This window comes from Chanodichthys erythropterus, chromosome 3 (genome assembly GCF_024489055.1).
Source record: "Chanodichthys erythropterus isolate Z2021 chromosome 3, ASM2448905v1, whole genome shotgun sequence".
Taxonomy (NCBI): Eukaryota; Metazoa; Chordata; class Actinopteri; order Cypriniformes; family Xenocyprididae; genus Chanodichthys; species Chanodichthys erythropterus.
Window position 1 is genome coordinate 132,683 of NC_090223.1, and position 18,470 is coordinate 151,152.

Genomic DNA, 18,470 nt, shown 5'->3' on the forward strand with positions numbered 1-18,470 from the left:
CTGTGTTATCATGGTGGATGTTTTGCATCAAAAATGTGTGTCCTGATGGCATAAGAATGTTCAGTTTTTGCAGTCTGTCCACATAGTGTTATGTACTGATGTATAAGATGAAAATATGAGTCGCTGTGAGCAAGTTTACACCGCTTCGGATACATAACACTAAAACATGATACATGAAACAACAAAACATAAAATAAAGATGTATTACCTGCCGACATACAATCACTGTTGCTAATTAATCCACCGTTTATCTGTAGATTCTTCTTGGAAGACCAAAGAACATGCGATCGTTCACCACATCTCTACTGCGCATCCGTCAATGACATCGTCAAAATACACCTTCGCGCATGCGCGTAACAACGTCCAGTACGTTTTGGATGTGATCCAGCTACGTCATCGTGCTACAGGCTGCAGTGAGGACAGTCTCGAGTTTTTTTTTTTTTTTTTTTTTTTTTATAAAGGAGAGGACTCGGAAGAGTAAACACAAGTGAAACTAAAGCTAAACACACTCTGAACAGCAGCTCTACACTTGGTGAGTTTTTTTTTTTTTTTTTTCCCCGCATCAACGTGTTTTATACAAATATCTATATAAAATATAGACCATATTGAAGTTTTGTAACTGTGTCAAATTGGATTTGTTTTCTAGGAAGTATTTTCATGAACTTTGCTCGGTCAGATCACAAGTGAGATCACAGTGGACATATGGCGACGGGGCCTGAACCAGGAATTGGTAGGAGAGTGTTTGTTTACACTGTTTATAGTGTTACTTTCGTATGAATATTAGACTTTAATCAGTTTAATTTGGGCTCGTAGTTAAGAGTCGGCATGCAGTTAAGTTGTTTTTTTTTTTTTTTTTTTTATTTACGTCGTGTTCGATTTGTCAGTGCGGCCCTCAAATTCGTGTTAAAACCGAAAATGAGCTGTAGCTTTTAATGACAACGCTGTGTGCACGCGGGTGCCTGCATGTGACTTCAGTAAAGTTGGTTTTATATTCGCACATTCGGACTTCTGATAAATTCAGACTTTCCAATAAATGTGCAATAAATTAATGTTTGCGAATTTTAAGCAGCGACATGATATTGACAACGATTGTCAACTTACAACATTTTTCACAGTCGATCAAAATAGGCAAGTATTGTTTTAATGGCATATTTACTTGTGAATGTCCAATGTAGTGTGATTAACAAGACTATTGAATACGGATGTCCGAATGTGTGAATATAAAACCAACTTTACCGAAGTCTGCATGTGGCGGGGGAAAGCAAGCAGCAATTTCTAAACCGTCAGAGAACAAGACTAATGCTGTAATCACGTGAAGGCGACTTTATCGCATTCCAGTTTTGACGTTCATGGGCGTTCATGTCCATTTTATAACCAGAAAAAACTCGTTTACGATAATTCCGATAGCACGAAGGCAGCGAAGGTGTTTACACGGCAATGATGTGGTAAAAATGTGGTATTTTTTTATTTGCTGAATAATGGCCGCAAGTGCCTGCAACTGAACTGGCGCACATATGACATTTCAATAAACACCATTTTTGATAAAACTTAATTTAAAAAACGTAGACAAACAGCAACATATGACTAAATTTAGGTTCGCTTTAATGTTTTGAAGCATATTTTTTATTGCAAATTAAGGTTAAATATATTAATAAACAACAAATACAAAATAAAATAGGGGGCACACGGACAAAACAAGTGGTTATATGAATTAAATCAACACAGTATTATACACACACACACACACACACACACACATATATATAACAACAGGTTCCTTACAACGAATTCAAAAATGTTAAACTTTGACACCTTTTGATTTCAAAGGTTTTGACATTTTCTTAAAGGAAGTAAAAAGGGACTTTATATCAGAAGAAAACTTTTTGAAATTGGGATTACATTGGATGGTTCTGGCTTTGTGAAGATTACATTTACCCAGAAGACAAAGCAGTAAAACCAAGTGTAACACTCTTAGGATGAAAATCAGACAAGAAAATGATAGATTCAGTTATTTGTACCAGTTTGTTACAGTAGCAGAAAACTAACATGGTAACTTCTGACCAGAAAGAAAGCATCAGAAAACATGCTCAAAAATAAATTACAAGGGTAATATCTATGAACAATTTTGAAATGGAGTTCTTTAATTTTACTAGGAATGAAAAATTTGTGAGGAAAAGTCCACAAGTTATTTAAATCAAAGTTCGGTTAACAGATACTCCAGGATAGATTGTATCTCTAGATTGTGATTTAGAGAGAGTTCTTGAAGAAAGGGCATTTCTAATGAAGAAGTTGTTAAAAATGTTTTAATCTAATCAATGAACACCACTGATTGCAAGTGAAGGAGTATGATACAGCCATTTCTTAAATCAAAGTTTCTTTAATCAATGTTTTTAAACTGCCAGGAAAACTTTTAATCATTCTATTAAAATCTCTTACTGAAATGGTAGCACCTTTAAAGACACAAAATCAGAAAAAGATCTCTTTCAGCACAGAACAAATCAGAAACAAAATTATATATATTTTGATTCACCCATTCCAAGTGATTTGTTTCCAGAGAGTGCATTTTCATTATTCCAAATAATGCATGTGTGTGGGGAAACATTATGTTTGAAAGCAATCTTCCACAATTTTAGAGCTTTGTGAAAATTCGAGAGTTTTATAGGAAAAGTTACAAAATAATGAGAATTTAAGGTCACCACAGTGTTTTAAGATTAGGTTAGGGATACAAAACCAGTGTGGTGTCGCTTTCCAAGTCTTTATTTATACTCCAATAAAGATTCTCAAAAAACGATTTCTTGTAAGTTTTCCTTGTTCACATACATGTATAAACGTATATTGCAATTAATTTATTAGGTGGGTAGGCGAATATATAATTAATTTCTTTGAGGAGGTGTGTGTAGTTTTTACCTGTGTTTAGGTGTTTTAGGTTTTTTATAGGCCTATATAACATAACATATCATAATATAATATAATTTGACAGTGGTAGTAGCGAGTAGCCATGTATGGTTTTACCTGTGGTTACCTAGTCTCACTGTCAGAATCGACAGCTTGCAAACAAACAGTGGATTGCCATTCATGGACTGCCCTGTTTGCATGCGCTACCGTTTGTGTGAATACACTGCAGGTTCACTTTCGCTCGTATCAAAGGTAAATCATCAACAGTATCATTCCTTACAAGTATTTTATTGAACTAAATACATCACAATCTGCTAAAACATATGTCCACATTACTTTCTGAACAAGCGCACAGTTAGCGTCAGTGTTGCTTTCCCATTTATGCGAACCATGCCCCGTTCTGAACTAAACTGCCAGTGTTTGTGTAGCAGATACAAATGTGGGTAATAATGCATACTGTACATTTTTCTTTCAGAGATGTCAGCGATCTGCTCCAGTCCAGATGATCCAGTGATCCGGATTCTTCTGATGGGCAGAAATCGTTCTGGGAAAAGCTCGTCTGGAAACACTATAGTGGGAGCAGGAAAGTTTATAAAGAAGGATGAAGCTGAAGTTTGCTATGAAGTTAATCAGATTGGTGGAAAGCAGGTTGCTGTGATTGATTGTCCAAATCTACAGGATCTAAGTCTCAGCAAAGAGAAGCTTGAAAGTCTGAAAGAGCAGCTGGTCTCTAAATCTTCAGCAGGTCTCAGTTCAGTTCTGCTCACTGTTTCTCTAGAGGAGCCTGTGGTAAATGAGGAAGAGATCCTGGATTTCATCAAGTGTTTATTTGGTCCAGAAGTTCAGAAGTACATCATGATTCTGTTCACACATGGAGATGTTCTGGATGAGCTAGAATAGACCATTGATGAATATCTACAAAAACATGCAGATCATCAGCAGTTGGTGACAGAATGTGGAGGAAAGTTTCACTGTTTCAATAACAGGGGTAAATCAAATGACAAAAAAACACAGAAACAAGAACTACTGCAGAAGATAGAAGGAATGATGAAGGACAATAGGGGAAAATTTGTAATGGCAAAAATGAAGAGGAGTGACAGCAAAGAAATGCCTGATGTCAACTGTAAGATTATTATTTCTAATTACAAATTTTCTTGAATGTAAATGCAACACTGATCTTAAAGTTTCAGAATACTGAGATTTAATTCAACAGCACATGTGATTTGATATTTCTGTTGTAGTGTCAGGAAAACCTCCAGGTCAAGATCCAGATAAGATTTGTGCAATTCCTGAGAAGAAAGAGCCGATCAGGCTGGTTCTGCTGGGAAAAACTGGATCTGGGAAAAGTGCCACTGGAAACACCATCATCGGCAGAAACGTGTTCAAATCTTCAGCCGGTTCAAAGTCTCAGACGAAACAGTGTCAGTCAGAAACTACAGTGAGGAACGGTAAAGAGATCACAGTGATCGACACACCTGGACTTTATGATACTGAACTCAGTGAAGAGGAGGTTATTACAGAAGTAAGGAAATGTGTAACTTATGTCTCTCCGGGACCACATGCTTTTTTAATTGTCATTAGTGTGGGTCGATTTACTGAGGAGGAAAAAAATACAGTTCAACATCTCAGAAGAGTGTTTGGAGAAGAGATACTAAAATACACCATGATCATCTTCACTCACAAAGATCAGTTAGAGAAAGGAAAGCAAATTAGTCACCAGTTTTTACAGCACTGTGATCCAAATCTTAGAAAAGTCATACGCCGTTGTGAAAACAGATTTTTCTGTCTGGACAACAACTCTGAGAGTTTCCCACAGTACAAAGATCTGCTCAGTAAAATAGAGACAATGGTGGAAGAGAATGGAGGGAAACACTTTGCACGTGTGTTTGAGAAAACAGAGAAATGCATTCAGAACGCACAGAGGATGAAAAGGCTCAGTTCATTAAATCAGAAAATTAAAAAGAGCACTCAACCAAAATTGGTTCAAAAAGATGCTGTTTCATCAAAGCAGCCTGTGGACACAGATAGTACAACTGAGCCTAAAGTAACCGGTTGTTGTGTAATTCAGTGATTCACAATTGACAAGCTCCTTCAACTAATTATATTGATAATAAGAAGACTATTTTTGTCTTCTGTGAATATTTTGAAACTATCTATGAAATAGACTAAACTTTGTTTGTTGGTCTCCTTTGCTTTTAAAAGATCATCACACTGCATTGTGCACACTGTAATGTTATGCAACAATCACTGCAATACAACATTTACACTGCATGCTGCAGTTGACACAGTAAAATTGTAATGACTGCATTAGTCTGCACTGATAATCTGTTATGCTGGTGTTTGATTATAGCTGTATCCAGAATGAGTGTGAATCTGGCACATGTTTGGAAACACTAGTCAAGATGAGAAAAATATATTCATAATCATGTGTTTTTTGTGCGATTGCCGCTACAACATTTTCATTTACATAGAACATTTCTTCTCTGACTTACCATCAAAGTGAAACTTTTACAATATTTTAGTTCTTGCCATAAACGGATAAATAGTTTTTAAATAGCATTTGGAATGTATTCAACATAAGGAAAATGTATCAGTTTTGTATGTATTTTATTGTATATTTGTGTATGATCAGTAAGTAGAGATTACTTTTTAAGAGGCGGTTACCATATTCTTTCTTTGACTTCATGTTCATCTGTTTTTTTGCATATTGGAAACCCTTGACCTTTTATTTCTGAAGGTCGGTCTGTAGACTGCTTTTCTTTTGTATTTAGTGGAATGTTTTGTTTTTTATGTTGACCTTGACCCCTCCTGAAATTTAATTCAGCTTTGTGAATAAAAATGTTTTCTTTGACTTAGTAGATGCTTGGTGTGGATATTCTTCAGGCTGCAGAGAGGCACTCACTGCATGTCCCCACTGCCACTCACTCCTTCCTACACCTAGGGTGCTTCTCAATATCCCTCCTCGTCTCCCCACCTCCGTCCTCCATCCTATGACCCAGAAAACGATCGAGCTCAGCCATCTTAGGACATCTCAATTCTCTAATTGCACCGCGAGGAGGCGAGGAGTGAGGAAGCTTCCCGAGGAGTCATGAGCGAGGATACACCGGTGCGTCCTTTGTGGAAGTCTTTGTCATCGAGAAACCTGACGCACGCATAAATTCTCCTCCCCCTTTATATCTGTCACAGTAATTTACATTTAAATAAACTTTACATATTTCAACAGGGCATCTTGCTTTATTAATATTTATTATATATTTCTTTAAATAAGCAAACTTTATCAACATATGGGTATCCCTCGTGCGCAGCTGATGACGCTTTGAAGTGACGCTAAAGGGAGCGAGGAAATATTTCACTTGATTCAATTCCTACGTCCTCACATCTTTTCCTTGCTTCCTTCCCTCGCATCCTGAAGCAAGGAAAGGAAACGAGGGGATGTACAAATAAGAATTGAGAAGCACCCCTAGACTCTATAAAGCCACTTTTCAACTGTTGCGGCAAACCATTCTTGTCTTATTGCCACCTTACAACTATCTCTGACAAGTCAAGTCACCTTTATTTATAGGCTAGTGCTTTTTACAATGCAGATTGTGTCAAAGCAGCTTTACAGTGATAACTGGTGAATAATTTTGTCCTGCTTAAGTAAATTCATTAGGCTATTGATTCATTTGGTTGTAAAAATCTATTATCAGCACTGGAAAAAAAACAACAACAAAAAAACAGTGATGTCATTGTCCAGCTCATTTCGCATACAATGGTGTGAATGCAGGCCAAACAGGTGACATCAGGTGTTAAATTGGAGAATAAATCCTTGGGAGAAACCAGGCTTAGTCGTGGGGCCAGTTCTCCTCTGGCGAACAGTGCTTTGTTACAATCAGGTTGCTATCATAAGTCTGATAGGATCACAACAATCAAAGTATTTATTTAAGTTCCATCCAGTTGAGGATCGTATTCATCACGCCAGTATGGACGGTCTGTTGAGGAACTGTGGCACTGGCTGTCGTGTTGATGATGTCTTCACAATGGATGATCTAGTCGACTCGATCTCTGCTGATACTTCAGGGCTGCGTTGTGGTCGTGTCCAGGCACCGACTGACCTGCCACGCTCTATCCGAGCAGCTGAATCTTTAGCCATTTTCAAAAAAATCTTTTTCGTCAGCACTTGACCCAGTAATATTAGCACTTAACTTGATTCCTATTTTCATTAAATCTATTTGTGTATGTACATTCATTTAAAAAAAAAAAAAAAAAAAACTTGCTACTGGCATATTACTGTCATTAGTGTCATAACTGTGACTTCACACAGCACTTGCGTAGGCCTACTCTTGTTCTCATGTTAATTTGATTGATTCTACTGTTCTCATTTGCAAGTCGCTTTGGATAAAAGCTTTGATAATTGGTATATAATTTTTCCTTTTAAAGAATAGTGTCAATGCAGGCAGATCAAAAGCACTGTTGAATAAATGTCAAGAATACTGTTGCATATCAAATGTCAAGTCAAATTAAATTAGGGCTGCACGATTAATCGTATTTTAATCACGATAACGATATCTGCTTCTCTCGATTGATTTTAAATAATCGCCACGATATTGGCCCGCTCTATGAAAATGAACATAATTTGGTAATATTGGAAGTAATATTAGGAGTTTCGCTGTTTTATCTTTTGAAGTTCCTAAAGATTTTACCAGAATCATTACACTCCAACATTTTCTGTCTCTAACTTATTTGCTAAGCAGTCATGAAATAAGTGGGATCATGTAGAGTTAAAGGGATAGTTCACCCAAAAATGAAAATTTGATGTTTATCTGCTTACCCCCAGCGCATCCAAGATGTAGGTGACTTTGTTTCTTCAGTAGAACACAAATGATGATTTTTAACTCCAACCGCTGCCGTCTGTCATTCAAATAATTGCAGTAGATGGGAACTTCTTCTATAAGAGTGAATAAACCTTGCTTAGACAAATCCAAATTAAACCCTGCGGCTCGTGACGACACATTGATGTCCTAAGACACGAAACGATCGGTTTGTGCAAGAAACTGAACAGTATTTATATCATTTTTTACCTCTAATACACCACTATGTCCAACTCTGTTCAGCTTCCTGTTAGTGAGGTCAAAAAACGCGTTGTGATGACGGAAGTGATGTCTCACCCATATACTTCAATGAGCGCGAGACATCACTTCCGTTGTCAGAGCGTGATCTGACCTCACTCACCGGAAGCTGAACAGAGTTGGACATAGTGGTGTATTAGAGGTAAAAAATGATATAAATACTGTTCGGTTTCTCACATAAACCGATCGTTTCGTGTCTTAGGACATCAATGTGTCGTCACGAGCCGCAGGGTTTCATTTGGATTTGTCTAAGCAAGGTTTATTCACTCTTATAGATTAAGTTCCCATCTACTGCAATTATTTGAATGACAGACAGCAGCGGTTGGAGTTAAAAATCATCATTTGTGATCGACTGAAGAAAAAATGTCACCTACATCTTGGATGCACTGGGGGTAAGCAGATAAACATCAAATTTTCATTTTTGGGTGAACTATCCCTTTAACAGGTGTGATGTTTTCCTAAAGTCCATCAATAAAGCAGGAGAAGAGGGATCATCATCAGCTGTGAAGGGTGGGAATGGGTTCACTGCACACTTCATCCATCTCAACACATCTACAGTCAGCTACTTAAATGTGTAATCATGAAAGCCAGTTCACAGCTTTACTGTAAAGCAGGTCAACCGCTCGGGTCTCTGTCTCCACCTGCTGGACAGAGCCTGTAACTGCACGTCTCCGCGCGTCAACCGCCACAGGATAGTGATAGAAAACGTGGTCGACAAACACTGACCAGTTACATTCACAAACAAATGTAACGTCACATTTACCTCAGAAAAACATAAACTCGTTAGTCAGCTAGAAAAATGAACTCTAGAGAAGAGTATTTAGCTGAATATATGCACCATCATCATCAGTCCTATGACCTGGTGTGGGCGTCGGGTCGGTCACCGTGATTTTGCCAAGAAAGACATGCTCCCGGATCAACATTTGTCCGAATATTTAGTATTAACCCTATTCCTACCCCTAAACCTAATTCTACCCATAAGTTATCCATAAAATCAGAGGGAAATGATAGATGAATAACACTGATGTCGAAGCACCTAACCCTGGTTGTAAGCCTAAACTTGAAATAGTAAACTTGTCCCTCAAATCTGATTGGTTGATTGGAATGATGTTCAAGGATCAACAAATATGCTGATCCAGAAACATGGATCAACTTGGCAAAATCATGGTGCCGCGTCGGGTCCCTGCGTTGTTGAAGTGTCTCCCCTTGTCTCGGTTATGTGCTGGTGCCTGTGTCTCTGCAAAGCTATTCATGGTCCATTCTGTGATGTTATCCGCCCACTTCTTTCTCTGTCTGCCTCCTGGGACACTACCTTGGAGGATTGTTGTGGACAGGTTATTGGCTCTGACGACATGTCTGTACCATTTCAGCCTTTTCTTTCTAACTGCAGAAAGTAGGTCTTCATACTGATGATGTTTCTCACTGTTTCTTATGTGATGTGGTCCTTGTAAGAGATGCCAAGGATGATTCTATAGCATCTCATTTCTAGTGCCTGAATTCTTAGTTGCAACTCTGCTGTAAGGGTCCAGGACTCACAGGCATATAAGAAGATTGAGAGGACAAGTGCACGCAGAAGTCTAACTCTTGTTTTTAGAGATATTTTTGTCTCTCCATACAGCTTTCAGCTTTGACATAGCTGCTGTTGTTTGTGCTGTCCTCACTAAAACTCCTGGTTCTGACCCCTCTTCACTGATGATAGAGCCCAGATATTTGAAATGACTCACAGTTTCCAGTTCTTGTCCTCCGACTTCAATCTTAGTTGTGATCTGCTTGTCACTATTTGTCAGTGGTTCTCTAGGGCGACAGAAGGCGACCTTGTCGTACACCTACTTGCTCCGTATTAGATTTTAAATATAATTTGTAATGTTCTTCAATAGCCTATGCATGTTTGAATAACCCATAAATTTGACAGCCACCACTTAAATGTTTATACATAAATGGAGTAGAAATAAGCATATTATAACTTTATTATTATTAAATTTTTCTTTAGTGTAATTTAAGTCATTAAACAAATTTGTTCATTTAACCTTTAATATTAATGTAGAACCAACTGATTCCCATTTTACAGCATTAGCTGAGAGATTTTTTTTTCTTGAGAAAATGTGCCATGTACTGTAGCTTACCTGATATACAGTACATCCAAAATAACTGATATTGACTTGAATCGCAAGCTTGTGAATCCAAATGCATAAATATGATGAGAGACTGGCAGGAAATGCTGCAAAACAGAGTTCAAACAGGGTGATATTGTGACAGGGTCATCCCTCTGGAAATGAAAGGAATAATGTCCAAAATCAGTGGCCTAATAAAGACTTTTGCAACCTTTTGTTATTCTCTGCCATCTGTTGTTTTGACCATGTGTGACTCCTGGATATACAGTTATGATCACTGATATAAATGAACAATTTATTTTGATACACAAACATTCATTATTTGGCATATATTCAGGTTGATCTGGAAACTTTTCCCAGTCATCTCAGTGGCAAAAAGTGTCCCAGTCAACCTGAATTCACTGGTCATTAATGTTCATAAACATGCATGATATTCATGGGGCTTTAATTAGGGGCACATTTGACCTCATGAATTTAAAAATTAATTAACTGGGAATAAAAGGAATAAACTGTTGGATCTGTGTCAAAACATATATTAACAAATCCTGGAATAAAGATGGGATTATGGCCTTGATTTTCTTTTTTGTTACTGGATGTTGGGTATAACGGGAATGAGTGAACTTATGATAGTGTGTGAGACATTTAATGACATTTTGTCTTTATAAAAAAAGATGGGCCATGATCTTGCCAACAACAAATGTTAGCTAGCAGTCCCTTAATATATGAAAATTTGACACATAAACTATTCTCAGTTCAAAAAATTACATTTTTACCACCCTTTGAATTTTAATAACAAGTTTTAATTTTTTTTTAAATACTTTCTATAACACAATCTTTTTACATACAGTGGCCCCCAAATTATTTGCACAAATGCATTTGCATTAATATATACAACTATGGAAAAAATTAAGAGACCACTCTAAGTTCAGAAATCAATGTTAAGTGGTCTCTTAATTTTTTCCATAGCTGTATATATATGTATATAAATTAAAATGTATGGAATCACTGTAGTTTTTTTTTTTTTTTTTTTTTTTTTTTTAAGAATTGAACTCCACAAGGATGAATTGTATTCAACATGAATTAATAAATGGATTTAAAAAAAAAAGAAGAAGAAGAAGACATTTATAATGTTACAAAAGATTTCTATTTCAATACTGCTCTTCAAACCTTCTGTTCTGTGAATCCTGAATACAGGCACAGTATAATCCTTTTGAAGAGCAATAGGCCTACATCATAAATGAACAAGAGAACAATACCAGAATAGATATGAGTCCTCAAAAACATTTAAACAGGTTTATTTCAGTTGTTACAGGCAGTGATGTAATGATAATAACTAGTAAAATACTGAGTTTTAAAACATTGCAAGGTACAAAGGAAGAGCAACGAGCTGAACTCATTGAAGATGATAGCTGAAGGTTGCTCTGCTGATACACGAAGAATCTGTTATTCAGTTACAGACGACTGCACAAATCGTGCAAACTAATGAAAACATTATGTAAACAACTGTAGTGTTCAGCCGCGACGCTGAGAATATAGTTACCTTTATAGAATAATCCACTATTGTCTTGAGATACAATGTGAACTAAAATTCTCAGTTGCACGTGCAATCGCGCATGTCTGCGAAACTCATTAATATTCATGTATGCTCCGCCTTCACAAACCGAAAATCTCTTAACACATTTTGGAAACAATGCACTTGTTTGTAGTCAGATGTTGCAAAATAATTTTTTAGTAAACTAAACTTAATTTACTGTGTTTATCCAATTGAATTTCCCTTGTATTTTAAATTGGCAAAAAATAAATAAATAAATAAATAGAGTAAAACTCAAAAATCTCTGTTTTTTTTTTTTTTTTTTTTTTTTTTTTGCGTGGTCAAAATCTGACAGAACTGAAAGTGATAATATTCGACATACCACCAGAGTTTTGTTAACATTGTCAACTATCTCTAAGCTGAGAATGTTAACAAAACCCTGGCATCAGAGGCATGTCGAATATTATCACTTTCAGTTCTGTCAGATTTTGACCCCATATAAAAACAGAACTTGAGTTACTATTTAACTCTAGTTAAGTATTTTGCTCAACTTTTACTTTCAAATAAGTTGCAGAATTACATGTAGCCTACTTCTGTCACTATATTAGTTTTTGAAGAACTGAAGAGCAGAAATCTTATATAACATTACTCCTCCCTCTGGTGGATGTTTGTATTCCAGGCTCCTCCCTGTTTTCTCAGTAGGGAACAGACTGTATTTCTGTCGTGCTTTAGCTGTCAACACGCTCCTTCCCTGCAAGTTTTGCAGAGATTCCTTCAGTTCTATTTTGCTTCGGATTTAGTTAGGACAAGGATCCGTTTAAGGTATGAAATTATGAAATGTGTTTCACTTGTACGTTTTTGCAACAGTAGCTACTGCAATGGTTTTGCACACTAACGTTTTTTGCATGTTTTTTTTTTTTTTTTTTGCACACTAGTTCTTTGCATACAGATGCTTTTTTTTGCACACTAGTTCTTTGCATACAGATGTTTTTTTTTTTTTGCACACTACTGTGATGTTTTTTGCACACTACTTTTTTTGGAATGTAATTCTCTGCACACTCACTGCCTTTTAAAAGTTGTTTTCCTGTCAGATTGGCTGAGAGCGGGCGGCGCATGCGCTCTAAAGTTGTTTTTATCTGAATGTTGTTTTTATCAGACCATGCGCAGCAGCCACGCCCACGTGGGCAGTTCCTGCAGTTTCAGTTCTTTTATGTTTTGTTATTGGAAATCCATTCGAACTTATATAAGTACTGTAAGAAAAAGAGTTATATTTATTTATCTATTGTTAAGTAATTTGTCAAATAAGCTACACATGCTGTGTGGTGTTTTCTATATATCTATATCCATATTCTATTTTGCATTTACAGAACCACATATTTATGCACATTCAGTAAAGAGAAAAATGTGGATTATAACTTAAGTGAGACTTCAGTGTTCTGTCTGGACAACATGAAGTCTTCAAACAATGCAAACCAGCATTAAGATTTTTCTTTTGCAAATGCAGAACACGCGCCTGCAGCTTCACCTTCACACCAAGCAGAAAAATGACTTATTTTCCATATTTTTTTACAGGTCTATGATTCTTCATGTTTTTTGTCTCTTTCAGCAATCAGCTCCAGTCCAGATGATCTAGTGATGCAGATTCTTCTAATGGCCAGAAATGGTTCTGAAAAAACTCGTCTGGAGAAAAGAGATTTAAACAGAAAAAGAGGCATGAAGCTGAAGACAGACAGATCGAAGAGAAGCAGGTGTTTGTGATTGATTGTCCAGATCTCCTGGATCCAGATCTGAATAAAGAGAAGATGGAGATGAAAGAACTACTGCAGAAGATTAAAGGAACGAGGACGGAGAACAGCGGGACATGTGTCAAACGAAGTGGCAGCATGGACAAGCTTATCAATTGTAAGCAGTGTTGGGTGTGACTACAGTGTAATTGCTGTAATGTAACCTTCTCCCTTTACATACTTCAGTCAGTTCACAAATAATTTTATATTTATTTGAAAGAATTGAAAGATCAGTTTCATGTCTATCCTTGTATTGGTACTTTGTATTGGTGCAATACTTTTTAGAAAAAGTAATAAGTACAGTAATTACACTGGTGAAGATGTAATATAGCTAATAATTAACGTAGTAGCTCAGAGTTTTTTAGAGTAACTTACCCAACACTGATTGTCAATTATTTCAATAATACTATTATATTATAACACTGATATTATTAAAAGAATAGTTTTATGTAAATATTTATTACCCCAACTTTAAGACAAGGTTTATTTTGTAATAATAACTGTTTGGATCATATTTACATGACTAATTGTCACATAAGTATAAATATTCATTTGAGTTTAAATATTTTTTTAGCTTATCTTTTTTTCTCAGCAGAAGCTTTGAGGTTATTACATATCATAGCATCTTTAAGTTGAAGTGAAACTAGCATCACTCTGATTACCTCGACTTAAGGTTTTTGAACACGGTTTGAACAGCCAATCAGAATCGAGTATTCAGACATTCTGATATTTAATTAAACTTCATGTGATGTAATGTGATGTGATATTGATGAGTGATGTGATCTTTGTAGTGTCAGGAGAAGATCCGGATGAGATTGATGTGATTCCTAAGGGGAAACACCAGATCCATCTGGGAAAAACCGGATGTGAGGAAAGTGCCTCTGGAAACACCATCATCAGCAGAAATGTCTTTGAATCTACAGTCTCTCAGACGAAACCTACGGTCAGGATCGGAAGAGAAATATCAGTGATCGACACGCCTGAAACACATTTGAGTGAATTTGGATGAGAAAGTGAATCAGTACCAACAGCAGCACAAACTGATCACTTTAGACAGGGCCGAATTTATCACATAAGCTTAAACACACAGTATTAAAGGTGATTGTTGCTTCTATTCTTATAGTTTTCAGTCCTGTGACTAATGTAGAGACCTGGAGGACATAACATCTGCAGAACTGCAGCACAGGCCTGTGTATTAACCATCTGTTATTAATATTTAGAGCAGCTACACTCAAATATGAGAGCTCGTGATCAGCTCCTGCTGCAGTATTTCAATCACTAACAGCAGCGTTTTATACGTTAACATGCAGTAACACTTCAACTGCCTTAATGTATTCAAACTGTGATGTTAAAAGATCATATTCAGCTTATTGATGATGAGCAGATCAACACAGGATATGAGAGAAACGCACTCAATGGTTAAGCGCTTTCTTTATTACTCCATGTGAAAACTATGATTATTATGCGTTGTTGCTGTAGTTTTCTTTTGAAACATGGATTAGCAGCAAATCCCGGAGGATGAATATGTCATTGGAGCCGAAGGGAAAGTGTGATTCAGTGAGAAAAATCATTAATGAAGCTACAGAAACATTATGTGCCTTTTCTGAAAACTTCGTCTTGATTGACATCATTGTTTGAAATAATGTGGTGTTTTTTTTTAGAAAGCTAATGTATTTTTCTCACTCCATGTAGCCTAGGCTACTTCAGCATTTTAAACCAATGACTGTAACAAAACATGTAAAGTCAGAGCCGATCCTCCCTATACACAAACTAGGGAAGTTGCGTAAGGCTCCGAACCACCAGGGGGCCCCCTTGCTTACACTATATAAAATAAACATGACAATAATTTACCATAATGTGAATATTTCTTTATAATATGCAAACTTATGTGTGGTGTCTACTATACATTGGCGGAGTCATGTGAAAATATTTTAATAATGATTTATATTGATTTAATAACTTTTTCGTCATGCAGTGCGGCAGATAATAACATGCGTTGTGACATGGCTGCAAAACTAAACTATCCTTCTGCAACAGAAAAAGGTGCCAAGAACGAAGTATGTAGGCTACATATTTTTGTAACATTTTCATTTTCTTATTTGGTCTTCTTGACAAAGCAATAAATTCAGCAATAACAGGTCTCCTGGGTTGTTTATTTGGGTCAAAATGGACAAACACAACCTTTGGGTTAGAAACTGAATTAAAAACATGTAACCCAGTGGCTGGGTTTGTCTATATTCGACCTCAAATTTGGGGTTAAACAACCTAGAATTTTGTTTTTATTGTTTAACACGCTGTAATTTCGTAAAATTGCGCATTTAGAAAGCCAATACGGCAGTGTGTTATAGTTTTTCTGACAGCTAGATGGCGCCAGAGCATTACTACTATCAAAAAGCATTCAGCTGTCAACGGACATTTGGTTTTAATTTTACTTGGCTAATTGTTTTTACTGCCAATTAAACATTTTAATGGGTTTCCCTTTACATATTTTTATACGTTTTTCGAAACTTGCAGTTTGTTTCCTTGATGTTTTAATTTCATCGTTTTGGTATTTGATATTCTCTGTTGGTGGTTTGTGAAGTAGCATCACCTGAGGGGTATTCCAGAAAGCAGGGTTAACTTACTGTCACATATACCCTGAACTCTCGGTTGATTAACCCAAACCTTGCTTACTCGAGGTATGCTGGTTCCAAAAATGCGTCCGAGAGTAAGTTCAGCCAACCCAGAGTATGTTCCCGGTTAACACACAAGACATTCTCAACAGAGCGACGAATCGATGATTCACCATGGAAACAGACGCTAAGAAAATGCGCGCCATTCTACTTCATTCTTCTTCTTTTGTTTAATGGCGATTTACATAACCTACTTGGTGCACATCACCACCTATTGGTTGGTTGTGCAATCATTTTTTAATCTTAATATTGTTTGTTTGATGCTAATTATTTAATAAGAAATCACATATATGATATGTATTTTATTATAGAAATTATAGCATAGAAAATGTCCTGTTATAAAGGATAAAAAGCAGATCCATGTGTGAGATGACAATAAAATACATTCATATATTAGAATTGAATAAACAGTTATATATTGTATAATATAACATTGTGTATATAACTGTAACTATATAACAAATTTAGATACATTAATATAACCATATTGATAATATAACATGCATCTGAATTCCTCTTAAACTAACTAACCCTTTAACATAACCTGCTCCGGAGCAGGTTATGTTCAGAGAGCAAGTTGCTATGGCTACTTATATACCCTAAAAGTTACCTCCGTTTTTGGAACCGAAAGTTAAGGTTATCCGCTTACTTACTCTTAAACATACCCAGGTATGTCACATAACCTGCTTTCTGGAATACCCCCCTGGGGTGATAGGTTTTTTTTATTATTATTATTATCCCTACTGGGGATAAAAATAATTCAGCAGAGCCAGGGATATTCATTCCTACTCTATGTACATTCCATGTACATTAATAAATGCTGTTTACATTCATTCCAAGAGGTGTCATGATTGAAATATAGGCTATATATTGTATACTAGGTCACTAAATTTGTACTTGTGAAACCACTAAAACACAGGATAGATAAATACATCTGTGACAAGACACTATACATATATTTCATTTGTTCAGTGAACTTAAATGTTCACACAAAATGATAATTCGGTCATTTATCATTTTTCATTTACTCACATTTGTGTTGTTTCAAACGTGAATGACATTCTTGATTCTTCTACATTTACAGTTAGTAATTTAGCAGACACTTTTCTCCAAAGCGACTATAGAAGCAATCAAATCAACATGAGCGCAACAGTACTGCTGTGTCAAGTCCCAGTTTAACCAGCAAAGTGCTTCTGAACAGAAGTCTAGATCAACAAATTGTTGGTTTTGTTAAATACACTTTATAATACCCAACATTAATCATTGTGTTCTTGTATAATCTGAATTAAGTAAAGCCAAAATATAACCCCACTGAACCTTTTGAAGTAGTAAATGAGCCTGGATTGATAAAGAAATTAAGTTAAGACAAAATAATCAAGGATCATGTTGCTCAAGTGAAGCCAGAAGAATTATGTGTTTCATCCAAATGAATGACAGAGTAAAGCAAGTACACCAAGGTAGTAAGTATACTAATATCAATCTATTAACAGTATACTTCTGAGTGTAGCCTACTATTTACGACTTTGGACTAAATTGCGTGCATATGATACGCACTTTATGACACGCTCTTGGGTAAGATGGGTGTGGGGTTCGTGTGTATAATACGCCATAAAGCGTATCAAAACTCATTTGGTGAATACATTCCACGACATTGCACACTCGTATTACTGATACGCATTTTCGTGTGATCCTGCTCACTTTTCAGTGTATAAAAGTATACTTAAGTATTCTGAATGAAAATTTCCTGATCATTTACTCACCCCATGTCATCCAATTTTTTATGTGAGTGAATTTTTCTATAACTCCTCCGTTTAAATTATATTAAGCCTTTAAAGTTCGCATGAAAAGAACCCGGGAGCGCACCGCGGTACCGAACCCGACCTACCTGAAGGAGATGGTCTGAGTTCGGCTGCACTCGAACTGCGCCGCGGTCCGCATGAATATGAAAGCAACGCGGACTGAAAGCACATGCGCACTTGTTCAGGAAGTAAAGTAACCTGCGCATGCGTTTTCACCAATTACAATATGTTTAGTTCAGTAAAACACATAAGAGCTGACAGTGTTGATGATTTACCCTGGATTTGAACAGGAGCGAGCCTGCAGTGTATTCGTGCTTTGCAAGTGCAATTAAAACGGGAAATGAATGGCAATCTGCTGTCTCCTCAAAACAGGCTGCTTGCAAACAGCAGAAAACCATCTTCATGGGGCGCACATACAGTAAACACAGGTGTCGTTTACTCTGCTGTACTTAATAGCACCAAATTAATAAAAAAAAAAAAACACGATTTTGCCGCACGTTTAATGCCCGGGGTATACTTCGGCCGTCCGCGTTAGTGCACCATCCGCGTGACGCGTGAATGCGTGAGGAT

At 36.5% G+C, this 18,470-nt stretch overlaps 1 protein-coding gene and 1 pseudogene across 2 annotated transcripts; both read left to right on the top strand.

The window, feature by feature from the left end:
- Window positions 1-538: 538 nt before the first annotated feature.
- Window positions 539-6,100, top strand: LOC137014693 (GTPase IMAP family member 5-like; annotated as a pseudogene).
- A 6,025-nt stretch (window positions 6,101-12,125) lies between these two features.
- Window positions 12,126-17,852, top strand: LOC137014725 (GTPase IMAP family member 6-like). 2 transcript variants are annotated; one of them, XM_067379230.1, is made up of 3 exons: window positions 12,126-12,467; window positions 13,218-13,547; window positions 14,221-17,852. In XM_067379230.1, exons 2-3 carry the CDS (start codon window positions 13,448-13,450, stop codon window positions 14,436-14,438), a joined length of 318 nt encoding a protein of 105 aa, XP_067235331.1. In that variant the 5' UTR covers window positions 12,126-12,467; window positions 13,218-13,447; the 3' UTR covers window positions 14,439-17,852. The 2 variants fall into 2 exon arrangements, with proteins under 2 accessions (XP_067235331.1, XP_067235322.1); XM_067379221.1 differs by having other exon boundaries at window positions 13,252-13,547.
- The last annotated feature ends 618 nt before the right edge of the window (window positions 17,853-18,470 follow it).